The sequence below is a fragment of the Etheostoma spectabile genome, chromosome 13, assembly GCF_008692095.1.
Source record: "Etheostoma spectabile isolate EspeVRDwgs_2016 chromosome 13, UIUC_Espe_1.0, whole genome shotgun sequence".
In the NCBI taxonomy this organism is placed as follows: domain Eukaryota; kingdom Metazoa; phylum Chordata; class Actinopteri; order Perciformes; family Percidae; genus Etheostoma; species Etheostoma spectabile.
The window spans coordinates 328,953-354,385 of NC_045745.1; the positions used below are offsets into that span (position 1 = coordinate 328,953).

The 25,433-nt window shown below is 40.7% G+C and overlaps 1 protein-coding gene across 6 annotated transcripts in view; it reads right to left on the reverse strand.

Annotated features, from left to right (window-relative positions):
* The window catches only part of alcama (activated leukocyte cell adhesion molecule a), a 79,952-nt gene that overhangs the window by 41,077 nt on the left and 13,442 nt on the right, over positions 1 to 25,433 (reverse strand). For all 6 annotated transcript variants that reach the window (XM_032533576.1, XM_032533574.1, XM_032533575.1 and 3 more), the window contains exon 2: positions 727 to 833. In XM_032533576.1, the coding sequence (XP_032389467.1) occupies positions 727 to 833 (107 nt within the window). The remainder of the gene's footprint in view (positions 1 to 726; positions 834 to 25,433) is intronic.

Genomic DNA, 25,433 nt, shown 5'->3' on the forward strand with positions numbered 1-25,433 from the left:
GAAAAGTGTCAATTGTGTGCATCTGAGGAAAAATGTATGGGACAATGGCTCTTATTATCTTCACTCACTAAATAATCAAGGCATACAATACATAGAATGTAATAATGCTACTCTGGTCATTTGTTCACATCAGAAAGATTCCATTTAACAAAGACAATAAAAGATCTGTCATTTCTTTTCTTTTTGGAAATCTTGACCAATGTAATAACTCAATGAAGAGGCCTGTTCTAGGTCTCCAGGATTAGAGTACTATTTTTCTGTGAACGTGCATTATTTCTAAAATATTTTACTTTTTTTTTTTTACTTTAATCCTCCCACAGGGTCTCTCCACAGAAGAAAAAAAACAGACAGTGAAAACATTGTTTATTTACCTGGAGGAAAGAAACAAGTACTTTGGGTCTTTAATATAGAATGGAATTTAATATGAGAGCTACAGTGTGTTATAGTGTACAATGCTTGCTGGTGGTGACTCTGCTATTTATAATCACTGTGTTTTCAAACCACAACCTTAAAAATATTATATCTGTAATTTTAAAATGTGCGAATTAATTAATAACTGTAAGTATGTATTAGACAATGTGTAGTCACATACACCAAATATAAGACAAATTATTTAATCCGGTCCTCTCTTGCCCTTTTCTTCATGTCATTGAATGTCTTGGGAAAGTGTTCGTTCAGTTAACCTCAACCACACATAGACAGTATTGGGAGTCAGTATCTACTTACATATTTCCACTTGACAAACATCAGATCCTCTGGTGCTGGAGCTCCACCATTGCATGGTATCACAATGACCTCTCCATACAGGGCAGTCACATTGTCTGTTCCCCACACTGCAACAAAAAAGGCAACGGACTGTTACTCTTAAAAAAAAAAAAATGCTGCACTATCACAAGAACAATTGAAGAGAGCAGCAATCCTTATTGCTTTATTCAGTCCCATGTGTGCAACAACAGGCGGAGCTTTTATCCTGAGTGCTGCCGGTCGGGAGCCTGATCGGCCAAATACGGGTCAATGAAGTAAGCCATCTGTACTTCCCCCTACTTCGAGTAGTGTTGTGGTGGGCTTCAAACCCCAATATTCCAATAGAGTTGTGCGTAAGTATTATCTGAGATCACAGGAAACCAAGCAACAACAAAAGTAAATGTAAATAGACTGTATTAATATAGCACTTTTCTAGTTTTAATGACTACTCAAAGCGCTTTAACATAGTACAGGAACCATTCACTATTCACAGAGGCTGCCATAAAAGGTGCATCAGATAAACATTCACAAACATTTACACTCTGATGGCGCAGCATCAGGAGCAACTCTGGGTACAGTGTCTTTCCCAAAGACACTTGGACATGGAACTGCAGGGCTAGGGATCCTACCACCAACCTTCAGATTGGCACCACATGAGCCACAGCCGCCCCACAGTATGGAAGTGGGATTTTTTATCTGATGAGGAGAAACCTGATGTCTTAGAACGATTGCTGAGGTGGCTTATATCAGTGGTGAGGGCAGGAGCAACAGAGGAGTAAAATACCGTATGTGAAATGGATGGGTGTGAACAAAGTGAATAAAGCTACACCCCACAATGTTGTCACTCCAAATGTCATGATACCACATTTTAAGCATTCTTCCCATTAAGTGTGATGAGGTGGAGCTCAGCGGGTCAAGCACAGTGCTCTGTGCACAACCCAAGGAAATGATTTCCTCTGTCCACAACAGTGACGGAGCACTGATGTGGAGTAGTTGCTATGGTGGCACAGCCCAGTCATGTGCAACGTGGGAGGAGGGAGCAAAGGGGTGGAGAGAAGATGGATGAATGGAGGTCAGAGCAGAGTGGAGTGACACTAAGGTCTTCACGCTCCAACTCTTTCTCTTTGAGCTTTTAGCTAAACAAGCAGAACAAGAAGCGGTGCCGATTCTGGTCATTCCAGAGTGATGAGGCCACAAAATGCACACAAGTGTAGCTGCTCATTGAAGTGGCTGCATTTGGTCAAGCCAAGCCTCTTGCTCATCTTTTCATACTTCCTCTGTTTCCACTGCAACTCCAGTTAGACGGCAACAACACAAGAATCAATTTCTATTCAAAGTTGATGCTGTTGACAGTAATAAAGCTGAATATTAAAACAAACCACAAAATGCAAAACACATTGCTTTAATTAAAGCGCATTGAGTCCTTTGAGATTTTTCTAAACAGGGCCAATTTTACCAGCAGCACTATTTACTACACACTCACCCATACATACATACATATACATGTGTGTGTGTGTGTGTGTGTGTGTGTGTGTGTGTGTGTGTGTGTGTGTGTGTGTGTGTGTGTGTGTGTAGGTCCTACTCAGCCCTGGAGAAGTGTGCATCCAGCCACCAACACAGAATATTCAATAAATCAGTGATTTTATCACATTCACCAATTTGGCTATTCAAAATCTTTCAGCCTTTGAGTAAAAGTGAGCATATGGCCTACTTATCCTATGTTATTTCCTTTACATATGATATAATAAGTAATGTCACTTTTGACTCATGGTTCTATTTATTCACAAACAGAGAATAGCCGGCATTGTCTGAAAGGCTAAAGAAACAGATCAGTTGTGTGAAATTCCAATCACACAAAGCTTCACTGTATATCAAGCATATCATGTAAAAAGCTGCTTTGAAATTTAAGCAACTACACACACAATGTGTTACACTAGTTATGGTTTAATCAATATGACTGTTTTCACCGGTAATGCAAGACACAAGTCACATGGGAATTCAGCTTACATAGTCAACTAAATATATCATCTTTGAACACACATACCAACAGTAACAGAGAAGTAAACAAACAAATGTCTTAGTGAATCCGAGCTGGATGGCCAATTATAAGAATCTGTTTACCTAAAAACTTCAGCGAGCACCGGATTTTATATATATACCAAGGTGACAGTTGCAGTGACGTACAGACAATAGAAAGGAGAAGCGGTGTTAAAATTGTAAAAAAAAAAATATATATATATTTAAAAAAATAACTGCATACAAAGACATAGGCTATGTACACATTAGATTTAGTATTTAGTTCATACTTTTTTAAATTTTTAGCGTATTTGTTTTCTGATTTTAACGCTATAAAGTCTGTGCTGTGTTGCTATGCTTGCGTCACTCCCTTACCCCTCATACCAGTTCCTATGGCCACTTGGTCAGTGCAAATGCAAATGCAAATGGTAAAACCGGTTTTGGGGTAGAGTAGTTAGTAGAACTGTTTAGAAGTGGACTATTCCTATAACTACATTCCTGTAACTACCTGGTCAGAAAGCGGCTAATGTTGCAAGATGTTAAAGGTACTTAACCTTATAGGGATATTTCCCCTGTTGGGAAGATGAATATATCTTTAAATTGGGTCACCTATGTAGTAGAAATGTGAAAGAAATTCAAAATTATTGCCTTCTAGGCCAAGAAAAGCCATAACATGTGTTTTTGGCTCATGTGGATGAAAGTCCAAATCCCAGAATGCACTTGCTTTGCTGCTCAAAGAGTTCACTCCAAAGCCACTCCTACCGTTTACTGACATAGACAGACAGTACAGCTCACATCCCATCCCAAGCCCACCAAAATACCGCCGGCATATCCTGATCATGTGACTGCACCAGTCCGTGTCCGGGAGGCTACCAGGCATGGTAGCAGGTAGCTAGTCTGGTACACTGTTGTTCAGCCACGTTTCCACAAAAACAAACACACAGCAGTCTCTGAACTCCCGTTGGGAGTTTCACTGAAGTTGGATGTAGTCCAGTTTGCTGTCTGATGATCTGGAACTCCTGCCCTCGTTTGTCCCCTTAGCCGGCTAGAGGCATCGGGCAACACCGCAGGCTGAGGTGCTGGTCTCCGTAGCAGGCAAAGCTTGCTAAGTGTGTCGAGTGTTCCGCCTGTAATAAATCTACAATCTGTACCTATGTATGTGTGGTACACATGTGCGGTAGTTTGAATGCACATAATTGTTGTAAAAGGTTGCTGCTGAAAAGCATTAGATCAGCTGTAGCTTAGCTCCAAGATGGCTGACACTCGGCTTGCTTTGGGTCCAACCGCCTATGGGCGAATTGAAAAAATGCGGAACTACCTGGCTTGTAAAATACCTCAGATGATGCAAAATGGTGTTATTTGCATCATCTGAGTTTGTTTTCCAGACACACAATACAGAGATCTCTCGTCTCTGGGGGACTTAAAGGGAGGGAAGCAGGGTCATTCAAAAATACTACCGGGTTTCTAAGCAAGCTTAATGTTAATTTGTGAAGTATCCCTTTAAAGACATCCCAGACTCTTTGATTATTATTTACTTTTATATATTTATTTATTTTTTACTTTTATATTTTTTGAAAAAATCAGTATCCTAGCCAAGACAACAGCGGCACAGCAGTATGTGTCTGTGCTTTAACCAATACTGTATGTGTGTTTAAGCATGTATGTTTACCCACATGCCTTCACACACCCTTTTCTGGTAAAAGAACAAAGGCGTAAACACATTACATATAGTCAGCCTCATCTATCAACCCATCCCAATGGTATGTCTGAGCATTCAGGTAGAAAAGGGCACTATGATTATTTTTCTCTGCATTTTTCAAGCTTGCGGAGACACATCCACTTGTCTCTACTCTGGAGGATTATGTGAAAAGCTTGACATTGCTATCATGGCTGGACAGTTCCCTTCCCACAAAGAAATGTAAATTATATGAATGCTGTGTTAGTGTCGGATGGTGTAAAATTACTGTGGCCCTATATGCCCTAGGGAAGCAGTGTGAAAAATATCTGCCACAGTGTAAAAATGTACATTTTCTCTGCCTAAGCAGCACATTATGAGATATAATAGAGACCATCATCCTTACACAGGCACTGGTTTTAGTTTTCCAGTTGTGCATGTGAAGCCTATTGAAGGTGGAGATGTCTCTGCACTTCCTGTCTAATATGGGAAACACTACTTGACGGGGCAACGACTTCTACACAACACTGGCAAAGAAACGTGAAACCTCCAGCGCAGAGCGGACTGTCAGTACAGAGGAAAAACAAACTGACATTGTAGCTGTCTGTCCCTGCCAGTTACAAGCTAGCAGGCTAACAAACAACATAAACAAGTAAAAAACGCTAACTACACTAAGCATTCTGATACGCTGGTTGTTGAACAGACTCCTCATCAGTCTCTCTAACACCGAGTTCAGAAAGGTCGCTGAAACCGTAGTTGCGCTTACAGAAGAGGGAAGATAAAGAGACAAACCCCTTAAATCTGTAAAAAGAAACACTATGCTTATGATATAAGCTGGCCAATTGCTGACCCACCCCACACGATCCACCAAACAAGTATGTGAGTGAGCCATAGAGAGATAGTGTTTGCCGGTGTATGGATGCCTGTATGAGTCATCAGAAGGGTTTCTGCCATGGCTGTGATCAAAGGCAGACTGAAAGTCAGACTGAAAGTCAGACTGTAGGCTGGCTAAAAAAGGAAGCTTGGTTGGGGGGGGGGCTGTCTGTTGACTCTGTGTGTGTCATCAGCATACGCAGGTAGAAGGAGATGTTTATACTCACCCACACATTGACTGTTGCCAGATACAGTTGTGTTCAAAAATAATAGCAGTCCAACATCACTAACCTCATAAATCTTGTTTTTGGGTAGAAGTGATATTATTATATCCAACCGGGATATGGGTCTGTCCGAGGTTTCTGCCTAAAGGGCAGTTTTTCCTCGCCACTGTCGCACTGTTGCTTGCTCTGGAGGAAACTACTAGAACTGTTGGGTCCTTGTAAATTCTGGAGTGTGGTCTAGACCTACTCTATCTGTAAAGTGTCTCGAGATAACTCTTGTTATGAATTGATACTTTAAATAAAATTGAATTGAATTATATCTACATGGCAAATAATTCACTAGAAACTGTTGTACAGTCATAGAAAACCAACAGACCCAACAGTCATTACATGCATTCTGCTCATTCTGTGTAATTAAATGGAATTGAAAGGGAAATGTTCAAAATAATAGCAGTTTAATTTTTGTTCAATTAGTGAGGTGATTGATTCTGTGAAGAAACAGGTGTCAATTATGCCCCATATTTAAGGAAGGAAGGAGGCATATGTTGTGCATGCTGGTTATATATTTCACACCGACACACTCAGCAACATGGGTCGTTCCAGACATTGCTCTGAGGAACAGCGGACTTTGATTTAAAAGTTGATTGGAGAGGGGAAAACATATGAAGAAGTGCAGAAAATTATAGGCTGCTCAGTCAAAATGATTTCAAATGCCTTGAAATGGCATCCAAAGCCTGAACGACATGGGAAAAAACGCTCAACTAGCATTTGAATGGATCAAAGAAAAGGCAAAATGGCAAAGGCTCAACCAATGATCAGCTCCAGGAAAATCCAAGAAGACTTAAAGTTACCTGTGAATACTGTTACAATCAGAAGGCTATGTGAAGCAAAGCTATCAGCTTGAAGCCATATCCTATTGCTGAAAAAAAGACATGTACTGAATAGTTCGAAATTTGCCAAAGGACAAATTGACTGGCAAAAGGCGAAATGGCGCAACATTCTGTGGACCGATGAGAGCAAAATTGTTCTTTTTGGGTCTAGGGGCTGCAGACAGTTTGTCTGACAACTCCTATGCACTGAATTCAAGCCACAGAACACTGTGGAGACAGTAAAGCATGGTGGTGCAAAAATCATGTTATGGGGATGTTTCTCATACTGTGGTGTTGGGCCTATTTATTGCATACCAGGGATCATGGATCAGTTTCAATACATCAAAATACTTGAAGAGGTCATGTTGTCTTATACTGCTATTATTGCTAATACTGCTATTTTTTTGAAAAGCCTAATATTACTTTTTCTTCACTTCCTGTAAAAGGTATAACACAAACTTGATCAATTTTGGTCATGCTTTGATTTGGAATTGAGTGTGCAGTGTTCACAATGCATTGATATTATGGAATGAAAATCTATTCTAAGAATGTTGAGCATTATTTACTTTCTTAAAATTATTGTGAACACAACTGTATGTACCACAGACAGGCCTCAGACCTCTTTCCCACGTAGTGAGATAAAATGAGTCCTGAGCGATGGCATTGCTAATTAGCAATATTGTTAAGAGCAACAACACATACAATATGTATTGTAAGAATTAGTATAGACGCTAAGACAAAAATCCCTACCTGCTGGACAACAGACCTGGAGATATAAGAAATATACAAATTTGTTTATTTCTGTTATCATTTTCACCTGTAACAGTAACGGTTAAAGACATAGAGTATAGTTATATATACAAAGGTCCAACCTATCTGTGGTCTCTGCTGTGCCTATTTGCTGTGCCTATTTGCTGTGCTTTGTTAGCATCATGATGAACCAAATCTAACGTCGTAAACAGGCTTCTTAAGACACAGTGGCTTCATCTGTTGTCAATACTGGCGATTTGGCTTTACCCCTGAAATAGCGCTGAATCCGGAGGAACCGTCTCCCCTCTACTTCCCAACAATGGTCTGGGAGCCCAAAACAGGAAAGTTTTTATATATAATTTATAGAAATAACTAGTTAAAAGTATAGCCAAAAACGTTGAAGGATTTGCTAAAGTAATACAGAGACGGTTCAAATATCTGAAATCATACATTGCTCTGCACTTAAATTGCTCTCTTGGCCATACCCAGTCTTACACAGCCCACAATACACAGCCCAAATAGAGGTTTCTCATGGATAAAGGCAGAATCATAAACACCAGTGAGAAACAGCTTTAAAGCACAATCTAAGGGGAGTACACTGTAACCTAGGCCTGTCCTGTATGTCAAGATGTGGACACGTGTATGAGACTACAGCACACTGTCTGCCAAGGAAAGGGATTTAATTGCCACTAGGTACCTGCTGAAAGAATGTCCTGTCTGTGCATGTTTAGTGCAGTACGGCATTTTGGATACAAGCATCCAGTTAAAAAGGCAGGACCCTCTGTGTGTGTGTGTGTGTGTGTGTGTGTGTGTGTGTGTGTGTGTGTGTGTGTGTGTTGTGTGTGTGTGTGTGTGTCTCTCTCTCCAGGGAAATTTGTGTAAAGACAGTGTTAGTTAATAACATTGAATAAAACTAAGGTTGACGTACATATTAAGTACTTTGAGTTAGGGCTGCACAATTAATCGAATTTTAATCGCGATCACGATTTGGATTCCCACGATAAATTTGGTGATCAAGCGATTATTTTATAAAGCGTCATTTCATAGAACGCTCCGGGTTTTTTGCAAAGCCCATCCCCGCTCCATAAAGCCGTCTGCTCATGAGCCAGAGTAGTTCACTGCACCCGTGCAGCTAAGTTTCTAGATGTAGACAGTCACAGAGGACAGAGTAGCGTGAGGAAAAACTCAACAGATAGCAGTCGGTAATACGTCAGTCTCAAGGTTTACCAGTTACCAGTAAACGCAACACTTTGTCCCATTTGTTTTTTTCAGACAACAGCAGTGACCAGTGCTAGGCGGGCTAGTTAGCGTCTGTTAGTGTTAGCTAGTAGCGTCTGTTAGCTGTTAGCTCTTCTAGGACGCACCGGTGCTAAGCTCGCATCCGCTGCAATGCTGTTTATTGGTATGGTTTAATTTTGCGTTACATGACCCATTTCGTCTGTAAAGCCGTGCCTGTGTTGGATTCATTGCTCTCTCGTCCTACTCTCTCTCCTCTTACTCTCCGCGCCCCGCCACACAGCGGCCGCCGGTCCACACTTCTGATATATGTCTAGTTTTAATTGTATTAACACAGCTGTATATTGTTAAATACGAGGGGCAAACCTGTATTTGTACCAGTATTTCCGCGGGTAACTGTTATCGCGGCCGCTACGGCGAAGAACACATAAGAAGTTTTTGAATGCAGCTAACTTCAGTTGGTAGAGTCACAGCGTGGGAGACGGAGCTGCTGTACCGAAGCCTGGACCAGGACCAGAGATGTGACCCATGGCCAGAATATCATAGTTCATAAAAATGCAGCGCAGTGAAGATACAGACGTTTAATACACACGACGTGTGGGAGAAAGCTGCATTACAGGAGGCCAAGCAAACGGCCTGTTCCAAACAAGAACATTTTGCAGGGCACTGCACTAGTTCACTAATTGACCACAGCTCATCTGAAATTGTAGCACAGTCTTAAGCTGCAAGGAATAAAAGACATAATGTAATGTGGAGTATTAAGGATTCATTTATGAAATGAAGGTGCGCAGCTGGGATGATGGTAAAAACAAACTTCACAGGATAACAAAACGATTCAAAAATGTAAGAAAAGAGGGAAATGGTAAATATACAAATCTACTACAATCTGGGATGTTGGGATTGCAGTGTTCTGCACAGCAGAGGAGAAAACCTAAATAGTGACTCTGTAGCTGAACAATACATCTTTACTGCACTGAACCCTCGACCCCACCATCAACACAGTGGGGAAAATAAGTGGCTGGCACTTCCTGCAGTTACACATAATGGTCCACACCTGGTGAAAATGCAGTCATGCGGCCCTCCTTGCCGAAAATCAGACATAAAAGCTGTAATCTTATTTCGGGAGATGTAATTAAAAAAACAAGCCAGTGTTCCGGGGCAGGAAAGTGCAAGTGTGATGGCAATTAGCTCTAGTCTGTTCCATGGATCAGATTAAGGCCAGTCTCCAGCACATTAGTGTTGTGTCAGTGAGGGGAGACATTTGATCCCACTGTTTACATTTTAAATTGATCTTTTCTGGCAAATGTAAGGCTAAATCTCAATAAAAAGACCGCCTTTCCCTTCTCCAAAATAAATCCTCCTTTTAGCATTCTACATTGAAATACCTTTGATCATTCAAATGCATCCCCACCCTAGAAAGACAGTGTGGCATACCAATAAGATTATCTGCAAGAGAGGGTGAGATGAATTATTCTTACCAAGGTCAAATGACCAGCATATGGAATGAAACCATCTTCAATCTTGGATGTCATGATGAATGTGAAATAAATCTGAACTCAACAGCTATAAAGAATCCAATCTTTTATACAAACCGGTAACTTTTTTTCATTCTCGATTGCCTTTCTTTTTCCTCAAGATGCTTATATGTATAAGGGATGCTGGGTTACAACCTGAGGGATTTTGGATGATTCTCAGAGGTAAATGATGGATACAATGTCAGCACTTAACGAGGACAGTCCTGTACCATCTGCAGGGTTCCTCACCCCAGTGTAAAACTACACCTCTGGAGTCCTGCAGCCAAGCTGTTAGGGTCACTGTCAGTAATGGGTTGGGTTGCTGGCACTTAACAGATAATTTGTTGCCAGCATAACCGGCAATTAAGAAGCCATATGTACATCAATGCCTATGTCAATATCTACCAGGGGCACCATTTGTATCAGGCCGAGGCAAAGCTAAAGGGAATACATTCAAGTTGGTAGTCTGGACTTATGTGTCAATATATACCTCCTACGTACGCTCACATTACCAACCATCATTTGTTACAACGCCTTATATGACATCAATCCGCCGGCAGATGCAAACATTACCCACAATGATCATAAATCAAAGATTACAATTAGGTTGTGCTCATTCTGGTTCTCTCAAGACACAAATACATGTTCCGATCATGGTCAAGGGAACATCCCGGATCACACACTTTGCATTTAGGATTCTACTTTAAGGACATGCTGTCACAGATTTGTGGTTTGAAAAAAAGTAATAATAATAGAAGAATGACCTTTTTGGTAGACTTTTACTTTGAGCTGTTTCTGAATCTTGAAACCTGTCCCAGTAACCCCACAAAACCCAGTCAGCTTCAAAACCCAGTCAGGCTAATCACAGCTTCTGTTACGGTACAAAATGCATGCAGGATGAGGGGGCTGCAGATGTTTATAATAAATGCTATAAAAGTAATTATATGCAGTGTATACAGTATATATACTCTACAGCTGAATATAGTTTTCTAATATGTAATATGTAATAGAACCATAGATACTATATGTTTATTGTTAGTTGTATTTATTCTGCAGAGAACAATTAAAGATGATGATAAGGTACAAAGTAGGCGGTGCAACCTTTGCTCTGACACTTCTAATAAAATCATGTTATAAAACAAGCAGGGTGTGGCAGATGCTAATTCTAGTAGCTGCCTGTAGGCTAGGCTCATTTAGGGTTGTTCAGAGGCCAAACATACCTGAGCCACTGTCACACTAAATGTTTGCTCTTGGTGGAATTGCTGGAATTGTTGGGTGATTGTAAATTATTGAGTGTGGTCTAGACCTACTCTATCTGTAAAGTGTCTTGTGATAACTGTTATGAATTGATATCACTGTAGAAACCCATAGGGTTCCTTTTGCAAGACAGCTTATGTTTTATGACATGCAGTATGGAAAATAAATCTGCTAACAGTCAGTATAGCTTCTTGTTCCCAGCTGAAGGTGAAGGGACAGTGACTTATGGTGTTGAGGTCAGAACAGGGCTGCTGAGTACCAGTGGATTCCTCTGGCTGATTTTAAATTACTATCTATGATAGGTACATTGCCAAATGTGAGGCCCAGAGAATCCAACACACAATCATGTTCCCACAGTTAATGTGGTAAAGAGAGAGATAATTGGAATTATTAATTTTTTTACTTTCAAACAGAAACAATAAAAACAAATATATTTCCCCCAAGGGTTCAGCTCTAACATCCATTAAAACACACACAGACACAGCTTCTTTTGCAGATTTAAAGTTTAGGGTTGGCACTTCATCTGGACACTGACTGAGCATTAAGTGGTTTTGGAACAGCTCACCATCTGAAAGATTGTCCCAACACTGCAGGCGTTACAGCACAGCCCTGTCATTATCCAGCTGCTTCTTACCCTCCCTCCTGCTTCAGTCCAGCCTACTCCTTTGTCTCTCCTGTCTGTTTTAGACCAAGGTTGAGAGCCTGAATAAGTGCTTTGATCCAGCCCTAATCCCTGCCTTGCTGCTTGAGAACTTTACAGTTGAGAATAATTTGATTGACAGTTCATAATCCATGCGCGCGCGCGCGCACACACACACACACACACACACACACACACACACACACACACACACACACACACACACACACACACACACACACACACACACACACACACACACACACACACACATACACACACACACACACGTCAGTACCTGCCTTGTCCTCACCCCCCATTAATCAAAACCCAAAATCTGGCACAAAACAATATGGCTTTTCATTGGTGTGAGGTTTAGATGCAGCTGGACAGCCAGACAAGACGGGGAGAAGGGAGCGCTCTGTGTTTGCTTTTGCCTTCGGTACAGAAAAGTAGACCTGACTCGCTGTATTGACATACACAGTGCTGAGTTAGCATTCCTCTGGGCCTATAGATAACCTTATTTTAAAACACATAACCGGGCATGAATCCACGCATACATGCCTCGGTTGTTTTTTACGTTAGTTCTGTTAGTGTGGAAGGGGATGCGAGAGGTTGCCTTATCTATTCAAAGTCACTGAAATTTCAATGTACCTCCTGTCTCAATTGACCAGACATAAAGAAAGGGACATATATGTCAGAACTACTGTTTATAAGCCCTAACTATAATACAGCTGAAATATAGCAAGCTATCAGCATGGAGGCATATAAAGCTCTTTTGTTTCTCACGAGTGCCATGGACAGGAACAGGAATGCCAGGGAGGACATGGCCTTGACTTGATGCTACATTCAGGCAGAGCAGGCAACCAAGAAAAACAGCACTCCTATGCTACAAATCCTCATCGACAACAGGACTGGAGGCCATGAATGTTTCAAGTGTTTACATTCCTACATCAGCTACTATTGTTTAAGATCAGATTTCCTTCATTCCTACAAACACCTGGCAGACACTCCTGACATTCCCAAAAGGAAAAAAGACATGGGTTAGCTCAGTCTGGGAGAGAATGTTATAAATTACATTTTGAAATCTTCAGTTGTGTGGTCATATTAGTGAGTTATTATGTTTTATTATTATACTAATTATTTTGGGTTATGAGATACATGATACTGTTTTAATCTGCACTAAAGAGAACCACAATGTTAGAGAGTCCTGTTTTATTTGGCTAGCAAGGCGGAATGTTAGTGTTTACGCTAGTTGCTGCGGGGACTGGTAAGAGAGTGGCACCCCCACTGTTTCTTAGAAACAATCTGGAAACACAGAACCGGCCACATCTTTATTGCTTCTGTTGCTGTTTTGTTCTTTCATATAGGTTAGTGAACCCAAAGTGTAACCCATCTATTGACTTCATAAGGCCAGGGTTATTAATGTGACTGTTTGATATACAAAGTGTTTATAATGGATATGACATGTTTAAAACAATAAAAATGATATTGTCGTAGCGGAGCGGTAAATGGATTGCTCGCGCACACTGAACACTGAAAGTTTCTATTGTTTGTTAGCTAAGATTTTGTAGTGAATATGCATTATGTTAGATTAAACAACTGAAAATAGTTAGCTGAATGTTGGTTTTATTAATATTAAGTCTGTTTACTGTTAAATATGGAGTTAAATATATTTCAGTAACCTGTCGTCATTGCAGAATGTCAACTTTTCCATATTAAAAGGGGCAGTGTACACGACTTCTGACACTACTTGTGAATAGTAGCGTTGTAAACAGTTATATACTGTAATAAATAGAGGTTTAGTTTAGTTACAAATATGTCAATGTAGAACTCAAGATAAATGTGTTTATCACTGCAACTGACCAAAGTAAAGTGTGTGATTTATGTAACTATGAAATTATATGATGAGACGTAGAACAGAAATTGGTTAGGTTTACATTATTTAACTGAAATGCATAAAAGAGACATATTGTTTACTGGATTTAACTGAAGTGTGTGAAAGAGAAATGTGGTGTTTTCGTGATTTAACTGAAGTGTTTAAAGACAAAATAAGTTATGACATGATTTTGAGTGGTTTAATAAAACCAGAGAAGAAATCTGAAAACAAATAGAACCAGCTACATCTTTATTGCTTCTTGTTTGTTTCGTCTTTCATACAGGGAAATTATCCTGTTCACTGGGTACAGTCGGTACAGCAACATTAACAATTTCCCAGGCTGACTTTTTTGTTAAAAGACAGATTTTACATGGACAATGTAACCTCTAAGTAAAGGTAAAGGTATTTTTAATCAATTCAAAATCTAATTTGCTTCCAACAATTGGAGCATCTTGTTTCCAGTGAGTATGAACATCATTTACTTTTCAAACTGACATTGCAATATTTAGTTTTCCTGCGATATAAATTGTGATATGACAAAATACTGGCATTTTTACCAGATAACTTACATAGCTCTATTTGGAAATGATAAATAATTCTCAAATTACTAGGTTGATTTTGTAGAGGAATGCATCTGCTTAGAAGATAAAAAAAATGACCTTTTTATTATGTGAAATGGCCTTGAACTTTTATGTTTTACACAACACAACGGCAATTAAGTGCTGTGACTACTCTTCTGAAGTGATTTTGTAGGGGGAAAAGTCCTGAGTAATGGTATTAATAGTGCATGCATGTTGCTTTTTCTAAAATAAGGGGCAGGGCTCAACGCTAACTTGGCTTAGCAACCAGGCATCAGCTTTTGGTTGCAGAAATTGACAATACGGTTGCCACTTTTTAAAATGCTTAGATTAGGAGCAACTCATTTCTTTTGTAAATATACATAAATATACCACACCTTTTAATAATGAAACTATGAGATAATGGCTTAAAATATAATTTCCCATCCCTCTCAAATAGGGGTGCAACGGTTCACGGATCACGGTTTTGGTCCCTTCTGTGTTGTATTTCTGACAACAGCAGTGACCATAGCGCTAGCTTTGCTTGTAGCTTGTAAATAGCTTTTAGTCGTCCTTCATGGTCGGGAGATGTTGCGACAACCTTGCATTAATCAGGTGCATTATTTCTTCTTTGTAGCGAACATAAAACGTTAGTTACTTTGGTAACTCCAGATTCTATTAGTATAGGCGTAGCCCTCTAAGGGCTATGCTATTGGGTTTATCCCTTCGCGCATGCGCAGTCGTGAAGATTTTCTTTCCCGCCCTAGCGTCCAGCGCGGCCTCAACCACGTCCGCATTTACTGCATATATGAGCGGACCCTTGTTCGACTCCCAAAACATCAGCTTTTTCTTCAACTAATGTTCTAGGGCAGGTGGCCCGGACCTTAGAGGGCTACGCCTATACTAATAGATCTGGAGTTACCAAAGTAACGAACGTTCTATTTCGTATAGGCTTCGCCCTCTAAGGCTACGCTATTGGGTTAGGGCGAAGCTGATGTAGTCAATGCCACCTGCGGCACAAGGTCCACACCGAACATACACCACATTGCCCCAGCGACAATGTACAGAGGCTAGTCAGAGTCATTCTTCTGCAAAAGCCTGCCCTGCCATGGCGTGGCCGAAAGTTTATGTGGCCCGCAATATGATGCAGTAGTACATGATTAATGGGGGTTAAGCGTGATTGCCCCTGTCGCGCAGCAACGAGAGACAATGTATGGATAAGAACTGTGCTCACAAGAAATACCCCAGGTACAGGAGAGGTGAACAGCAGACAGGGTCATTGCAGCACTAGGTGAGAAGGAAATTGGCAACAATCAGGCATCCGCTTTTTTTTTTTTTTTTGCACATTCAGCCGGCATTACGCGTCACTGACTGTGGACAAAACCACATGAACATGGAAGTTCAGACATATCTCGCAGATAAAAGCGGATGAAGGGGCACGGGGAAGCCCAGGGGCTGCCGCGCAAATGTCGGCTACTGCCATGCCTTTAAATAGAGCCGCAGACGCGACAGAGCCCTTGTAGAGTGACCCCGAATGTCTTGGGGGGCTCTTTCCCTTCCGAGCTATAAGCCTGGGTATAGCCTCGCACAGCCATGGAGACAGACGCTGTTTTGAGAGGGCTGATCCTTGGGAGTGTTCTCTATAATGCACAAACAGCTGCTGAGTTTTCCTGATATTGCCGTGCGTAAAATGTATTGTGACAGACGCGCACCGACACAACCGTGGGAAGCCTCCTCCGCACCGTTAGCGTGAGTGGGGGAAAAAACCCTCGAGGGAAAACACCCTTGACCGAAAAGAACTAGTTAAAGTCTCGGTGTGAAGGAGGGATTTGGCTGTAAGGTGGCTGCGCTCCCGTCCCCTTTAATGGAGAGGCAGGACGGAGAAACTGACAGTGCACATAAATCACTCACTCTTTTGGCCGACTTTAGGGCAAGGAGAAGTGCTGTCGCCGCTGGAATCCGGCGGCTTCAAGGTGCCGCCGGATTCCTGTCTGTCTGCCCAGCTGCCGTCTCCGTCCCCGCTAGCCTGGCAAACCAGAAAAGCTTCCGCCCGTCGAGTTAGCTCTTTAGCACAGGCGGGCGCAAAACTGTCAGGAGGCGTGGCGGGTGAGAGCCTGGCCGGCGTGAACGGCACCCAGGCAGGCCTCGCAACGGGGTGGAGGTCCGGCGGAAGGATGTAGCCGGTCCGGCAGGAGGGGCAGACACGGCACCGGCGGAAGGTCTTGAGCTTGACTTCATACTGCGAAGTTGAAGAAAAAGTGGGAGTCGAACAACGGTCCGCTCTGTATATATGCAGTAAATGCGGACGTAGTTGAGGCCCGCGCTGGACGCTAGGGCGGGAAAGCAAATCTTCACGACTGCGCATGCGCGAAGGGATAAACCCAATAGCGTAGCCCTTAGAGGGCGAAGCCTATACGAAATAGAACTCTGACTACTGTATTTTCAGCCCCCTTAGAAAAGCATGCACTTCACTGTGTCTGTGGCAGCTGCTGCTTTCCGTTCTTCTCTACGCACACATGGGAGGTTCTTACTTCCCATCCCGCCAGTTTACGTCACATACATTACTCACATGGTCGCATGTCTTAAAGGGGAAGGGTCTGCTGGTAACATTATTATGGAAAATGAGAACCATGCATGTTTTCCCATTTGTATCAAGCAGCTAAAAGGTTGTAGCATTTCTATCGCATGTCCTGCGATTTTACTATTGCACATGTTGACGCTAAAAACTGTATTGTGTATCGTGCAAATCTAATTTGCACTGCCTTTTTTTTAATCCATATTTTATGTTTTTGGCATTCTTGCCCTGCACTGTTTAGTGAGTGTGGTTCTCAAAAGGTATTTCAGAAACTTTCTCAAATACAAAACTATTCATGAAATGTGAAAATATGGATGCATCTAAGACTTCTCTATCAAACCATAAAATGCTTTGTCGTATGCTTGTTTTTAATTTTCATATAACAAATGATATCTAAAGATGGTCTAACTTTCCACTGTACTTTCACCGAAGTGAATATTTACACCAGTAATTAAATTTGACTTCAGTGAGAGAAAATACTATTTCTTGAAAAGGAAGCCATGGCCAAAGGAAACACATCCCTTACCATTCTGCTAGAGAAAAGTTTGCTGATAAAGGACAAACATTGGCTTTGCAAAAATAGACTTTTTTCCCACACACACTGTTGAAAGATACCATGTTCAACAGGTGGCTGAAAGCAAAACAGACGCTTTTCTCTCTCTCTCTCTCTCTCTCTCTCTCTCTCTTTCTCTTTCTCTCTCTCTCTCTCTCTCTCTCTCCAGCCATGAGTCTAAGTGGATAGAATATGTCAAGGAGGTCAAACAAACTCTTCTCCCTGTGGGTGGGAGAGGGCCAAGGTCTGAGGAGGCGGGCTATTTATATCTCAGCCATGACAGGGAGAAAGAGAGATTGATTAAGGGATGCCGATGGCTTTTAGTAAAAACAGAACAAAAGAAGTATGTAATAAAAAAACGAATAGACCCAAGCACAAAATAGTATGACGAGGACAATGAGATGTCTTCTGAGAAGTTGGAGATATTTAGAAAATAACACTGGGTCAAACAGAAATCCAATCCATACCTTAAGAGGGGGCTGAAAAAGCAGAAGCAATACAATTTCAAGTGTCAAATGATTTTAGCATCTAAGCATTGAAAGTAGAGTTGTTCTAATACCATTACCATTATCATATTATTGCTTGTACAAATTAGGCAAACTAATTGTTTTATATAAAAGTGATAACAATTTTTTTTTTTAAATTATAAATCAGTTTTGTTTCACATTTAGGCTCATATTTACAACCAACCCCATCCTGGGAAAAACATTTCTTAATGCTATCAGCTGACTTTTTCTGATGACTTTTTTCTGAGACATCTTGATGTGGAAGTGATTCTGTTGGTGCTGATGTTCAGCGAGAGTCCACAGTTTTTAAACTACATGAAATGTGCAGTCAGTGGTCACAGTTTTCTGTGTTTTGGAAGAAACTGACTCAAAGCAGATCACTTTGGGGGGGAAACGTTCCTTGCATCTGAAAAAACAAAGAACTGCATTCAATGTTGATGTTGAGAACCTCAGCTGCTACTTTTCCTTCTGCCTGTCCCAGGGGACCATATGTTATTGCTGGTCTACTCACAAAGTGAAACACACACTTCATATACGTTTCCTAATCAGCTGCATCTTGGCCTCTGTGTGCCCCTATATGAGGTGCCCTGTAGTAGGAGGTGAAGATGGAAAGGCAAATACCCTAAAGAATTCATTCTCTTTGGAAAAAATGCCCATGTGCTGATTCTTCTGAAGCAGCACAGGGCATTTTTCCAAAGGCACCAGTAAGTCTGGAGGGCAACATTATGTTCTCCAGTGGAGGTGGACACAAACAGAAGAATATGTCTTGTTTCAAAAATAAACCTTTGTGCCTGTCATTACTTAGTAATCGGCCAAAAAACAATGGGCACTGCACTAATTTGTTTTTTCTGAGCTCAGGAGACAGCAGTCTGAGAGATGAGCACGGCAATTACGAGTGACAAAGAAACGTTGAGCTTCAGCAGATGCCCTGTCATTGTGCCAGTTAGTGTGCATTCATAAAGGGTGCACCAGCCAGTTGAAGAAAGTGAATTAAATGTTTGCCTACTCAGCGGAGGTCCATTACCAGAAACAGAGTCAACTCGTGGCAGCTCTCCATGCTTATCAGATTGGGTATTAATGGACACAGCCTGTCAAGTGATGCTCTCCAGCGAATGGTTAAGAAATGTCCATGAGCAGATAAATGCTCAGGCACTTCAAGATTGGCTGACATGGAGGATAGAGACACTAAACAGAGTTGTGAATGGGAACTTTATCACGACTAGGTCTGTGGATGGTTATCTAGAAAATACAAATCCACCTTAGGAATCCCATCAACCCATGGAACAGGACGATCTCAACCTTATCTGGGAACTATGTACAAAGTAGATATCAAATAGATTATCCATCAAATACCATGGAAAAGATTTTCTAACAACAATCAAATTCATATCAATGCGGTTGTTGGATGCTGACATTTAAAAAAAAATTTAAGAAGTAACTCTGGGTTTGCTTGAACCTTTGACTTGCCTATAATGGACTGGAAAACTAAAAAACATGTGCCTGGTTGTTTTCCTCTTTTCAGAGACATAAAACACTTTCCTTGTTTTCATTACTGAATTATTTATATGCTTTTCTTATCACAACCATTGACATTTAAGGAAGATTATTTATGATTAAGTTGCCCAGGTGTTAAACAGGTCGACTCTGCATTAGGCCCCACTCAGAAGTTATCCTGTTTTGCATTGGCTCCTCCCTCTGCCTCCCCCTCCCTGCTCTTACTCCAAACATGACGACAAGGAAGCAATCATCATGAGCCTTATCTCCTGGCTTAAAAAAGAGAACCCGGAAACAATGGGTGACATGAAATGTGGGGTGGCAGCAAATACTAATTTTAATTGTCAGTATAAATGAACTGAGAAACCGGAGGTGGGGTCTACTCCCTGTAGGACTCTGTTCAGTCTTCCAAAAACAAGTTGGAATTTTGCCCTTGAGCACCCAGCAGTTTTCTTTCTATGATCAGCTCTTTAAGACCTCTGCAAGTTTGAACCTGACAAAACAGAGACTGTTGTGCTCATTATGACCAGCTCATATGTATATACATATATGTGTGTAATTTTCCAAATAAGGCAACTGATGCTATTGTACAGAAAGGCGGAACAAGAGGTCGTGAACACAATGAAAAATAGTAGCTGTGAATGGCTGCACTTCAGTTAAGGGGAGAGAGGTATACTGTACAGAGAAGAGAGAGCTATAGAAAGCCAAAGCAGAGGCAGAGAGATGGTCTTGAAGAAAGTTATGGCTGAAGATGATTCAATTACTCAGTGGCCTCAGTTTTTATTTGTCTCTAGTCTTAGACTTTATTAGTCGCTGTATATGTAAGCAACAGACACGGGAAAGGATGGCACAAGCTGCACCTTTGCACTGTAGCTGCCTAATAAATGAGGAAAGGAGTGCCTTTTCTCTCACAGCCTTACCTTTTACTTGGGTAGCCACAAGGGATGTTAATTTGGTTAATGGTTAATTTTAACCATTAACTGAAAATGCAAATTGTAAGTTAACTAGCAGTTTAGAAATAGATTGTATAGCCTATTATAATTTGATCATCCAAATGTATTTAAAAAAATCCTTTTATCGGTTAATCGTTTATAAGTATCCTTCCCCTGGCAGCATGCATCGGTCTCAGTGTCAAACAAAGTTGTGACTGTGTGTGTTAACCTGTTCTACAAGGAGGAGAAAGATCTTCCCAAAAGTATCCCTTGAAACTGAAATCCCACCCTTCTTTCTTATCAGTGGTAAGGACGCTTGAAAAAATATTAGCAACTTTCAGCAATAGTGATAAAAGATACATGGTGAGAAAAAGAAATGTCAGAGAAACTGACTCATGCTACACACTGCTGCTCGAGTCTCAAAGAGATGGTAGTCTTGGATGAAATATACCTGAGTGCTGAGACTACCCTGAGAGGTGGGTGTAATCTCTGATGGGTCCATAGGAGATCACCCTGGTATTTCCTCAATAAGGACAACAAAGGCAAAGCTTTCAGTGGTTCTTATCCAGTCCCAAAGTTAAAATGAGCCCTTAATACCCCTGGCCTCAGAGCAGAGAACAGCAGGGTACAGCAGGTCAGGACCAGATGCAGTGGGGTTCTGTTGTAGTGTTTTTGATGGTGGATACTTTTTTTAAAGGTTCTGTACTCAATTTTTTAGAACATTAACATAGTAGGAAACAAATATTTACATTTTAAAGATATAGTGGAGTTATGGTGTCCGGAGCAGAGAAAGTCACATTCCTTCTGTGTTGTAATTTGAGATTCTCTGTTTTTTGTTGTGACCTGTCGTGCATGCATGTGGGTGCATGTGGCCGTGAAAAAACATAGGTATTTCACTTGAGGAAAGGTTTGTGAGAGCAGAGTAGCGGCAATCCCAGCGTATTTCTAACTATAGACCCTTAGGTAAGTTTCCCCAGTGTATGCACCTGTAAGGTGTCCTTTGATTTCCAGTTCATGAGGGGTTTTTGCAGTTAGAGTCAAAAGGAGTAATTTAATCTTTAGTAGGACTATTAATTGATTAAATTATAAGTTTTTAATAGAATGAGATATGAGCTATAAAGAAAAAGGAGGGATAAGGAGCGTGTGGGCATTTCTTAATCTGTGTTCTATATGGACTTGTGTTCTTGTGTCGCTGTGAAACGTCATCTTCTGTGGCCAAAGTACTGTCCCAATACACATGTTTCCATTTCGCCAAGAACAGTTGAAATGTTAATGACATGCCATTTTACCAAGGATGCATTGTAGTAGTGTATGATATATCGACTTACTATTGTTATTGCAATATCACGCCGCACAATATTCTATCTATAGTGTTGCGATAAGTATGCAATATTTTGTGGAGCGATGCGTTCCATCCGTTGGCTTTGTGGCTTAGCTGTGTTTGATTTAGAGCCCGCTTGAAACGCTATAATGTAGGGCTGAAATGATCCCTCAAGTAACTGAAATAAGTTGATTACTAAAAATTCTCGAAGCTTTGGTTAATCAATGTTATCAATGTTATATCACTCACAGTGTTTGCGCACGGATGATTATTACTGTCGCACACCGAGCTGACAATGATGCTAGCGACAGATTCCACGAAGACTGAAAACACAGATTACAAACCGGAGAAAAATCGTAAATAGTGAGGTGCTAAGACAATAAACAGGCTGGAGAAAACGACAGAAAGTGGCCAGACTTTGGAATCAGTTCAAACGTAGTGATTCTACTGCAAAATCAAACTAGTTTACCACAATAATAGCACAACGCCAATGCTTTAGCTTCTCAACAGAAAACATTGAGTCTAACATAATCATCCATTCCACCAAGCAGACCCACCAAAAGTAAAACACAGCGTCGTAAGAACGATGAAATTACACCAAACACAACTACCCAAAACAAGAAAATACGTAGTGGTGACCACAATTTGATCTAAATAGCCGACTTGTTGACTATCCCTTCGGAAAAACAGCTGACTGCTGCGCACCATTTTCTCACTCTTACTCATCACGAATGTCATGTATGCCGTAGTTTGAGGTTCATTTTCATTTCAGAAAATGTTTTCTTTAAAAACAATGTAATATAGTGTTTGTATGTAATGTTTTTTTAGAGATATTACTGTAAGCAATGTAGGCAATACAAATATTGCTTTACCCAAAAATTAAACCAAACTATTGTATATTATTGCTCTTCAATAAAAATAGTAAAAAAAAGTATTTCTTATTTGATTACTCGATAAATCAATAGAATAATCGGTATAATACTTGATTACTACGTAAAATAATCTATAGCTGCAGCCCTACTATAATGACGATGTTTCATTGGCCAGTTACCATGTCAATTGCACATGTTGGTGCTTGTTAGCGCACAGGTCCAATACGCGACTAACCCTATGGTGCATACTGCTGTGTGCATATTTTAACAGAGTGACAGTGTAAGTGAAGAAATAGATAGAGACAACTAAATGGAACAAATCAGAGAAGCAAAAGAAAGAGAGAGCGACGAGAGTCAGTGGAGCAAAAGAAAGAACACAAAAGTAAGAAAATTAGTGTTGCTCAGGGAGAAGATAAAACAACAGAGATTGAAGAGGAAACTTTAGTGGCCAAAAGTAATGCCTCCTCGGCAGTTTGAAAATACTTTGACTTTAAGCCAACAGATGTTGCACAGGCTAATGCACTACCCAAAACGTGACGAATGGTGATAAACCGCACAAAAGGCAATACAACAAATCTATTTTTGCAACCTAAAAACCACCACTTGCCACTTTACGATTAGTGCATAATACTATCCCAAAAAAACAGTCTCACACACACACACACATACAAACACACACAGACACACACACAAACAAACACATACAGCCACAGCATAGAGGGCAGAGGAGAGAGATACCCGTTTCTCTTCGGGAGACTTGGTTAAATAATGACATATGGCTTTCAATTAGGTCTGCACAATTAATTGTTATAAATTCATGATTCACCCTGTCCATGATTTTTTTTTTAAAGACTTTGACTTTTATTCTCATTTAATGCAAGTCGTAGCATCAAAAACGCATAGACATAGACTGTTTAAGATAGGTTTTAAGGTTTTTATCTTTCCATTTGTGTGCATCCATGTCCCAGAAATGCTTGTTACTAACCTAGTTCTGGGGAGTCATTCCCCGGAGTCCTTATGTTCTTTTTCCCCCCTGCATGTTTCCTTGGATCAGGGAGGCTGCATAATCATGTTTGCAGCTGTCGCTGTGGTCCTGCTAAACGTCCTGCGATGCCCTGTTACATCCTGCTACGCTCTGTTGTGCCTTGTAATGCCGTGCAATACCCTGCTGTGCAATGAACTACCGCCTACCAAGAGCCTGTGTCTGTCCGAAGTTTTTCCTCGCCACTGTTGCACTTTTGCATGCTCTGGAGGGAACTACTAAAACTGTTGGATCCTTGTAAACTATAGAGTGTGGTTTAGACCTACTCTGTCTGCAAAGTGTCTCGAGGTAACAATTGGTATGTATTGATACTATAAATAAAATTGAAATTGAAATGAAAGTGCCCCCAAGCGCTGCAATGCACTCCCTTCTCTTCATAGAGGACCCTATGTTTGTGGTGATGCCAAAAAATAGGTGCCAAAAAAATCTTTGTTTGGTTTGATTAGGTTAAAATTATAAGTAAATGTCTTTAGTTTTTGTCTTTGTCAATGTCTTTCACAGAGCAAATAACGTTTATCTTTTCGACCGTGACATTTCCCACATATGTGTATAGTTTCCCACTGGTAACCCAGAAATTCCGACATTCCATGTAAAATTGAACACAACGAACTACATCGCCCGTGCTTCTTGCCTGGCATCAGGCGGTACTGAAAGTCGGAAGAAAGCGACAGAGTCCTATTTGATGACTGTGTCAGATAAAAGCAAGTGCCTTGCAGTTTAAGGTGGTAAAATATGTGTACAGTTTATTACAGGGAAACATCCCACAAATTAGAAAGTAGCCTACATTTGAGAAACAAACACAAGGAGGCTAACCTATCTTGCCTTAACAAAGTAAAGGAGAACGCCAAGCCCCCTTTACCCGAAACAGAAGCTAACCCTGGTAACGTTACGGGCATGAAAGTATTGATACGTGGGACCAGCAGCATGACGGGGACAACAGCAGGACAGAGAACACTACAGGCGACCGATGACTGGTTAGTAAATACGCAGGAACATTAAGACGAGGAAACGTGGGTTAATATGTGGATTAATACTGGGATGTCCACACAACTATGTGAGTCGACTGACTTCAAAACGTTCGCCACTTTACTTGAACCAAAGTTCAAAACACCTGTTGATGTATGTCTTCTTTAGTCTGTTGGCTAATTAGGTTTTTCTCCTGGAACACGTCAAACACATTCTGCACTTACTGCTGCGTCTTGTGTTGACTGTTAAAATATCTGTGCTCATCATCATATATTGTTTGTACTGGTGTTATTGTTGAATACATTGTGAATACATATTTCTAAAATTGTATGATTTTTTTTTGTTGGATTATTGTTACACAATACTATTTCTGACCTTTTCGAATCCCCCGACAAATTACTTAAAACTAATAAAAACTAAACTAAAACTAAGCATTTTCAAAAAAATAAAAATTAGCAAACCCGCTTTAAAAACTAATTAAAACTAAACTGAATTTGGAAACAAAGTCAAAATGAAATAAAAATAAAAAATGAAAAATGCAAAACTATGATATGAATATGAAAGAGAGGGTGAGGGAAAGGGATGTGGTCCCTATCGTCGTTATAACCTCCTTTTTCGTTGAGCTGGTTCTTTTTGTTTGTAGTGCTCAAACTCCACTATGATTGGTTGTTGGAGTTCTTCAGTCCCAGACAGTGTACACAGTGGAATGTGGTGTTGTTGACGGACTCTCCAGGTAGTTTGAGCAGTGTTAGTCATGAATTTCTTCATTGATTGTCTCTCATGCTACATGCTTGTTAATCCAGAGTCATCTCTTTCATGGCTTTGTTTTAGACAGTAACAGAGGTGAGAAGTGTTGTAGCAATTTATTTTCTCTTGTGACTGTGTCTATTTTGTCCTGACTGAATCCCTTTAGCCCTTTGAGATTTCCTTGTGAAATG